At 43.4% G+C, this 9,450-nt stretch overlaps 1 protein-coding gene across 1 annotated transcript in view; it reads right to left on the reverse strand.

Moving 5' to 3' along the window:
- Positions 1–1,259: 1,259 nt before the first annotated feature.
- The window catches only part of T265_03860 (hypothetical protein), a gene marked incomplete at both ends in the record, with an annotated part of 10,464 nt that continues 2,273 nt past the window's right edge, over positions 1,260–9,450 (reverse strand). The window contains 3 exons of the mRNA XM_009168441.1: positions 1,260–1,364; positions 1,871–2,029; positions 5,128–5,352. Of these exons, the coding sequence (XP_009166705.1) occupies positions 1,260–1,364; positions 1,871–2,029; positions 5,128–5,352 (489 nt within the window). The remainder of the gene's footprint in view (positions 1,365–1,870; positions 2,030–5,127; positions 5,353–9,450) is intronic.

Here is a 9,450-nt window from a genome sequence, read left to right on the forward strand (position 1 = left end):
TAAACGTTTGGTAAGTTATGCAGTTTGGGTATCACTGGCCTTTCGAAGATGTTGCGGTCGATAATGTCCGATTGCTTCATTGAGCGCTATGCTGAACAGATTCCCTTTTCACTTACTGCCACCTTGTGTTTTTCGCTTTCCATCATGACATTTTGATGCATTCTCAAGAGTGGATTAAATTTCTCTTAGAGAATCCAGTTCCTTTCTTTGGTCCAGTTGATAAGATAGCTGAATATTTCGGACTGTAACTGAGACCTAATCTAGAAAGTGGCATGGGTCCCGAAGGCAAACAAAACTCCCACAAACTAGTAATTTGGTTGTTTTGTTTCTATTTGAGTATGAAGGTGAGTGGAGCTAAAGGCTTTCCTGTTCTCCCTTTGTTTCTTGAAACAGTCTGTTCATCAGAATGATCCACACTGACGCAGTTCAAACAACCTCAAATCCATTTGGAACTCTCGTTTGTGGTATTCTTCAAATGGATGTGCTACACCAAGGCAGTTCATGTTTCAGTTGAAACTGTGTTCAGGATATAGAAGTATATTTAATACGGATAATGGGCTCAGGGTTTTCAGTTGACGTTATAACTAACATCCGTTCAATATAGAATCCGTTGAACTGGCCATTTAGACACTTGATGAACTCCGTACAGAAGTACTCAAATTTAAAAACTACCTCACCAATTTTCCAAGCAAACAAGTTATTTAGCAGACTACGATATCCGTCCACTTTGACAATATGACAGACATGGGCATGGACTGTTGTGAAAATTGCCACAGACTTACAAATAACTAGCAGCAATCAAAGACCAGTTGAGAGAGTCATGTGTCGTGCAGATTATTAACGCTTTTCAGTCGGTAGCATAATTGGTCCAATACCCATTTTGTAATCATACTGGTGACCATTTCGTTAGGCTGTCAACAAGTAACTGAGCTATAAGTAACCACAACAACGAACGTAGCCAGTCTGCATCAATTGTCTTAGGTTCGCTTAGTTTTCCCAATTAGTCTAATCCATTCACTCTACTTCAGAGTGAAGTAGCGGGCTGAAAACTACCCGCGGAGAGTACATACTAAAGCATAAATACGGTACCCTGCATTCGCTTGTTCGAGTGCAGCTTAACATACGATTTTAGGCCATAAAATAAAAATAAGAGATAAACCGTTCAGCCGTAACACCCTTTCAGTGCCTAGCTGCCACACCACCCGAAGGGAGCACGAGGGCTAGGATACTGCCAGCTGGCCCAAGCCTCGACAGGGAAGTCACGAGGGGGGGTCAGGTTCGGAACCACGTAACTTCCGGTCAGTAAATTCGCGCTCCAACCACTGAATCATCTCGGGCCGTGTCGCCTGATTGCGCTTTACCACCTATGGACCTATCGTAACCAGACACCGACCTGATGCAGACTGAAATATAGACTTTTTTGTTGAGTGTGAAAGTCGTTTCTCGATTATTAGTAAATGTCTTTGAAATCAGTGAGAAGCAGAAGCGAGTGCATTTGGATCAGCTGCCCAGAATGCACACCACCGTCCAAGCTGAGTAGAAAACTAATAGTTCATGATGAGATATATATGTCAAAGATAACCGACAACGGGCCAAAGACTGTCAGAAATGACGCAAAACAAACAAATCCCGTTCAGCATTCGATCTGTACACTGTTGGTAATCCCCATTAAGAATGAGGCAACCACAGTGCTTCTTGACTTTTCAATGTGGACTAACTTAAATTTGTAGTACAAATGCAAGGTGAGACCAGAGGCACTGTGCCTTAAAAACATTGCACATAAAATAACCGTAAAAAAATTTACGAAAACTCCAGTTCAGCGACGTTTCTGTTCAAAATACGGTACAATTCATTCATTAGATGCATTAACCGTGGGAGAACAGGATATCCTGGGAGGATAGGCAGCATAGAGCACGACGGAGATCAGGACAAGGCACGCTCCAATCAAAAAGCTCGGACTCAAATGAACGCCGAGGAAGAGAACGGAGTAGATACAGGATAGAACGATCGACATGGAGCACGCAAAACCCTGAATTGGAAAGGGAAGAACGGTCCTGTAAGTAAAATGATCCCAACTATCCTCAAGTATTCGGTGTACACGTCACAACAACTCAAGCTAGTGAAGAGATTTGATCACTAGCAAACAAGCTTTTACTACGTACAGAAAATGGATCAAAAACGTGCGAAGAGCGCTCGTGAGGTCTAAAAACCCACTGAACGATACCGGAAGTGAGGTCAACTTAGGTTATCATTCAACAAGCCCGGTACTAGAAAGCCTCGGCAAGAAAATACGACGGTCCTAGGGAAAAATAAATAGTGGAGTGGATTCTAAGCCAAACGATGTCCACATCTAGTTGCGACGTGATCCGTCATACTCTACTTTTTTCCACGGTCACCTAACTCTGCAAACTTAACAGCTCAGAGGAATAGAGCGACATAAGCGCCCTACAAACCCCAAGGCATAGCAAGCAGTCTTCCGTAGACTTAATCAGAGATATTTAGACACAGAACAAGGTGAAGAATGATTGTCGAAAACTGCAGCTTTTTTTCAATGAAACTGGATGCAGACACATGGGTAAAAACGCATATGATAGGAAACAGAATGTACGGGCGGTTGACTATTATTTTATCTAAAAGAGGTTAGAGACGAACATGGCGACCAGCTAGCATGACCACACGCGACACATTTAGATAACACTGTTTTGCACTGCAACCCAAAGCAGTAAAAATTCCAAAATAACAAGATTTCCAGACTGAAAACCCGGGTTTTCAAATTATAGCGGAAAGCGGCTGGAAAAATGTGGGCAAGGTCCTACTTCCCACCTTAGATTTGGAGATCATTAACCACTTGGTATGTGAACATCATGCTTGTCCAGCTAGAAACAAGAGTTTCAGAAGTGTCTTTTGCTATTCCATTTAACCTTCAACACATCGTGGTGGTTCAATTTCTATCTTCTAGGGGTGAGGACGCAAAGGCCAAAATGACTATATTACTATAGAAGCAATCGTAAGACAAAGAATAACTATTATATCCGCCAACGCAAACTACAGCCGTGCAGTCTCTGTGCTTTGTCTGGAAAAGCTCACTTTCAGACAAAACACAGAGATGGTGATGAGCGCTGGTTACGTACCGGGCATAGTATGGCGCGAACCAAAAGTGCACGACGAAGCGCGGGTACAGCTTGATGAACATATAATGCTAGCTAACACACGTACGTAGCCTATCAGACACCACTAGTGATGCAGTCGTTGGGTCGCGCTAGGATGCTAGACCTAACAGTAATAAGGGTTACCGAATTGAAGGGAGGACTAGAAAGAGCGATACATTCCTTCACTGCTCCGTACGTCAATCAGGATGTGGTTAGGATCACTCTTTGCAAGTTCTACCAGTTTTTCTTCCTAGTAATTCTAGATCCTGCGTCATCGCCGACCGACGCCAGCGGGAGACACAAAAATGGTGTTACCATCACGGCCCTTATGCCCAAACAAGGTGGGGAAAGCCAGGCGTTACTTTCAAGGGATATTTAAACCATTTTAAATTTTGAAGGTTTTTAGCTGGACAGAGGAATAGTCGCAATCGGTCAACGAGCAGTGCACCTGAGGTGACAAGTAAGGATGCTCATGTAGTTTTGTTGGCGTCGTTTAATCAGTTCTTCTGAGGTCGTTTATCGAGTTTACTATTGATGTTAATCAGGTTGGCTCGGTCAGACCAAAGAAGACTCATTTTGATTCTGATGGAAGGTTGGAACCTTCAGATGTCAAAGGTCTACGGGTATCGATGAAAAAAGCGAGAAACTTAGTCAACTGACAAAGAATTTCTTCCACACAGTCCGAAGTTCTCATACTTGGTTTCGGAAAACCAACACTGCGCTTCGACAAGACATCAAGTGACCAACTCTATTCAGATATTAAAGTAGCTCTGAATATCAAAGCTCACCATTCCAGTAAACCAGATTGAAGGGTGAGAGGAAACTGTATTTGCACTCTGTCGAAGGGTAGAAAAACTAACAGATATATGGATTGCGGAGGTGTGTGAGCCCAAATATTCCGTGAAAATGCCCGGTGAGCTGAGGCAAACATCCTTCAGCGTGAGACTGGATTAACAGACTAGCGGGATAGTCAACACAATGGGCTCGCCCGTACAAAAAATGTTAAATTAATGTGCTGGCGGAACTTGAACAGCGATCCAACAGGGTGGAACTCAGTTACTTGGCAGATGAATCTGATCGATCCACCCAACCTTGCGGTGTTTGGGCAGCCAAACTATTCAAAACGAGTACAGTGAGCCGAGATCCGAACGACTACAGACTACCTTAATCAGCAAATTTCGGAAAGCGTGCTAACTGGAGGCCAGTGAACCAACCAATAGAACTGAAAGTGTTCGGAACCTTAGCTTTTGTGTAAACCCGCTGTTTGGCGCAAAACCATTGGAATGGCGCGACGCAGTGCTGATGTGTGGGGAAGAATTCGAGAAGTACTCAACCGAGGTGAAAAAATGGGAACAGACATCGTCACCGTTTGGTCTAAAAAAGCAGACATTGGCCTATTAGGTGAAATATATGAAACTGGTTCTGATCTTAAGAACCGGAAAAAGTTCGGAAACGCGTTAAACGATGTGCATCTAAACAAAAATGTCAGCCGAATAGAAAATGGCACAATGGTACTGTTATTAACACTACGCCTGGGGTTGAAATTAGAGCATGAGAACGAGGTGGATGATCTGTATTCGTGCACAATCTATTGGATAATAAGGGGCAATTAGCAAACAGAAGAACCTGGATATCCTAGGCATACTTTAGGCGACAACCTCGGCAAAGCAGAGGTCATTTGTGTCCATGCGCGATCTACAGAACCATTAACATGCAGTATAGATTCAGGAACAGGAAATGAATCGAGAAAAGCAAGATATAAAGTAGACACGACTGGTATACTAGTTCAGAGAATATGGGGGACGATTCAATCTTGGTAAAGTTGGTCTCAGTGTAACGGAAAAGTTCATGAAAGAGAACATCGCTGTTGCGAAAACCCACAGGACAAATGACTGAACAATCGCCTAATGTATGTATTGGTAATCAAAAAATGACACACAAAATAAGAATGGTCGTGAAACCACAATCTCACACTAACCTTGAGCATGTTGTTTGCATACTTGACCACCATAGCAACTATGAGACCGCCGAAAGAATGCAGACCCACCAGAATCCATACAAGCCAATCAAAACCATAGAAATAGCCCTTTTCTTTGATAAGATCACCGTCTGATATCCACTGGACAATAGCCCCTGTCACCAAAGATGTTCCAGCAACCTCGATGTTTCGAAGCCATAGCGACTTATGTGGATTTTTAAACAACTGAAAATGAACGAGACGAAGTTATTAATGCAGGCGAACAATCAAGTAAATACTTTTGTCGCTCGTGAATAGCACAAATACGTTGCTGTAAAACCGCATTGCCCGTTTAGTTTTCTAATTTTCGTAGCACTAATAGGAAGATCGTGGATAGTGAAATGCACTCTTTTGCATACCAAATTGGTTTTGATGGGAGACTCACCTGGAACCCAGCTGAATACCTCGTTTATGATGTTTTTTTATAGCTCGTGGCTACTTTAAGTAGAACAGCGGCCACTGCCATGACATTGCAGGAAGTTGGGACGGCAAAACGGAGAAATGCCAGATGATGGCAGAAATTGAGTCAAGGCACAAAGACATACCGAGCGTGTGAGCAGTTTTGTCGCTAATATGCGCACATCATTCACTGTCAACTTAAGCATCTAAATGCATAAAACTAGAAGTTGGATCGCCAGGACCCAAACAGAAGTACTGATATCGCAAAGAAACGGAATGGGGAACAACTGACGGAGAAGACAACGAAGGGAAAGAAGGCAGCCAAAGCATAAATATGCCCGTGTGCCTGCCACAAATTGAGTCATTCCATATTTATTACTGTCGTTAGTATATCCCCAATCGTCGCACTGGTCTGATGTTTTCACGTTCACTGTGGGAGGGGGGTTAGAAACCCTCATTTAGCTTTCGAATTTTCCACATTTCAGTGAACTGCCAAAATAGGCTCATTTTGGTATGTCCTAGTTCTGAGGGAGAGTGGAGATCGATAAATTGACGACACCAGTAACCACATTGTTGTGGATCCGCTTTATCCCATGTTTCAGTCACACGACACGCGTATTATTCGGCGCTTATAACTACTCTTATCGTCAGAAAGTGTACGACGTTGAAACTATAAGAAGCACCTTGTCCCTCTTGAGAACATTCCATGCAAGTACACAACAGTAGAAGTATAAAATGAGAAAAATAACTACCACCCTTCGAAATGACGTCACGATTTAATTCTCACCCTCAAAAGTGTTCACCTAGCGTCAGCATTAGAATTGAGGCTTTTCTTCACTGCAATAGCTGGCTACAAGATCTTTCCAAGAAGTCGTCACTTGGCTCAAAGACAGCTTAATAAACTCGCAGTGCGAATCGTAGAAGCATTCGAGGCGGCTATCAGTCACGCCTGTGTGAAAGATACATCATTTTCGTCGCACCTGTCAATGCTGGGGCGATTTTTATCAAGACCAGTGATTTAAAGCCAGTCCTACAAAGTTAACTTTTACATCGCACTTGCGTGTTCGCAGATAAATAGACTCGTGAGTGAACAACAAATGCGTTACCATTTAGATAGCTATTCCCCTCTACAACTATTTCACCGTATCGCAGAGCAATAAACACGATAGAGTTACTCTAAAAACCACAAATTAATTTGGAGTAATTACGTTGGAAGTTATAAAGCTGTGGCAACACTTCTTCCTCATCTAGCTGTCCTCGTGACTTTATGTGTACGTATAAACCCACCTGTGTAGTTTCTTCATTTTGTGCTGCTCTGCTGTCGCTTTTTCTGCCCCACTTAAGGATGACTTTTGTTTGTTCAAACCTGAAACCCTTTTCCCGAGTATTCACATGATGCCTCTCAAGTATGCCTTAGTTTGCTTCTTCATGAATTTGTTTACGCATGCTCTACTCAGTAGTCTGTCAGCCTTTGAGACAAACTAGGAGAATGTTAATGACGCCGATAGTAAGTCTTCAGTTTTGTCCGCGGAGCTAGGCTCTTTGATTGCAAACAGTTTATTACCCACACGAATGACCATCCGCAGGTCGGAAAAAGCGTTATGTAGTAGCACACATCTGGTAATACGGATCCTTCCAGTCTAGTGGCCACGTGGCCTTTGAGCCCTTCCGTTTTCATCCATCGGTCGGTGCTCCAGTGAGCTCTTTTCTTGAGTTTCTGAGTTTCACGCTGTGGTGCTTGCAAAATTAACTTCAATAAGATTTCCGTTTTCTGCCCTGTTAGTCCGGTTAATTAGCGGATCCTTTGCACGTAGTAGTGCGTGCATTACGCCCACTTCAGTGTCATCGTGCATGCCACGTACGTGTTTAGGTGTAAATGTGCGTCTTCCTCTTACATAGTGCAGTATGTGCAACGCAAACGAGTATTACACGCGTACGATGTGCGACTGGTTAGTTTAGCGATATAATGACCTATCTGGTTCAAACAATCTCACTGATGAGTCTGAAGCAGGGCGGAACATTCCCTACAGGGCAAAACCAATGGTCTTGGAAATACATGTACCATGAAAAGCAGATAAGGCAACATATAACAAAAACCAAGTGAGACATCTCAATCAAATCAACATTCAACAGTGGAGTGAATAATCTTCCATTTTTGAATTCCCGTTCCACCGAACCCTTGAAATTTCATATCGAGGGATAACTGCCCCCATTCGAGAAACACAGTGTTATGAGGTTCACCGTGAGACACTCCAACTACGATTCACCCTATTGTACATATGCACAGTAATTTGAAGCTTTACCTGCTTCCAACGTGATAGCTACTGACGGGACACATTTTAATCAGTTCTTTTGGAAGGTATGCACCCGTCAAACGAAATGATAATAGATTAAGCACGATCAAGAGAATCGGACGCCAGGTTTTTTATGGCCGCCAGACGTAAGGGAGTGCAAAATCGGAGGCAGCACCCGCTGACATGACAGCAGAATGGACTGAACAAGTACTTTTGTATTCCCGTTAGTTCGATGCCTGCATCTGAAGGCAAATGGGATTTGCATAATTCATATCATCTTGGACTAAAGTCGCAGAAACAGGTGTCAACCATGGTGTTCAGAAACATTGTTACACAGATTCAAGTGTTTAACTATATGAACTCAAATCTAGTATCCCAACAACGAGTAAGTGTTTCAGTGCACTAAACGTGACAGTTCTGCCAGATCATTCCGCGAAAGCCACATCTCCAAAATGTGCATCTAATAAACATCGGTAAGAATAAAGACTTTTTCAGAGATTACAAGGATGCACTGAAGAACACCTAAGAAACCCGTGCGATACAGTATTCCGCGCCTGTCCGGGCAGTATCGGCTACCAGTCATATCCATGTGAAATACATGGTATCGTGAATGGTAGGTTTGATGTGAGGAGGACGGGAAGGATATTGTTAGGGATAGCAATATGCCCAAAAAACCCTGTATTTTTATGTGCTAGCGAACTTCCGGCATCTTCAAGGTCAAACTATGAATAAATCAATGGTCCATTGATATTCCAAGAAATTCAAATCCGACCACTTACTTACACGACACCAGCTTTTTACTGACTTGGTTTCGGAAGCTCGTGGCATCGCTTGTTGATCGCGTTCTTTTGGATCAGAATCTGGATCAAGCAACATAGCTGGGGATAGAGTATTGCCACAATCCGCACATCATATTGTTTGCTCGCTGCGTGACCGAACCGTAACATATTTGGCGACGGGTATGGGATGTAGAACAACTCAAAGTAATGTTTGAACAACAACTGCAACTCACCAAAGTACTCACGGAGCGGCTATCAACTACATCTTTGGTTTCACCGGCTGCGTCGAGCGTCCCACAGTCGGTTGATGGAATCGCTAGCAGTATCAATGAATTTTGCTATGAACCCTCAGCTGGCATAACGTTTGATGCTTGGTTTCGTCGCTATGAAGACCTGTTCAGGGTCGATTTTTTAGTTCAAGACGATAGTTGGAAGGTTCGCCTCCTGCTTCGCAAACTTGGACCCGCAGAGCATGATAAGTACGCTTACTATATTCTGCCAAAGAACCCGAGCGATTTCACTTTTGATGAAACGGTCAACACGCTTTCACAAATATTCGGTGAGCAAATGTCACTTTTCAACATCCGTTATCGATGCGTGAAGCTAGTGATGCAGACGACTTCCCCACATATTCTGGCATCGTGAACCCGGAATGCGAACGGTTCAAACTTGGATCGTTAACGGAAGACCAGTTCAAGTCGCTGATTTTCATATGCGGTCTACAATCCCCGAAGGATGCAGAAATCCGTACCCGACTCCTCAGCCGCATCGAGCAGGACCCATCCATGACGCTGCAGGCCGTCACCTCGGAG

Source organism: Opisthorchis viverrini, assembly GCF_000715545.1.
Source record: "Opisthorchis viverrini unplaced genomic scaffold opera_v5_57, whole genome shotgun sequence".
NCBI lineage: Eukaryota > Metazoa > Platyhelminthes > Trematoda > Opisthorchiida > Opisthorchiidae > Opisthorchis > Opisthorchis viverrini.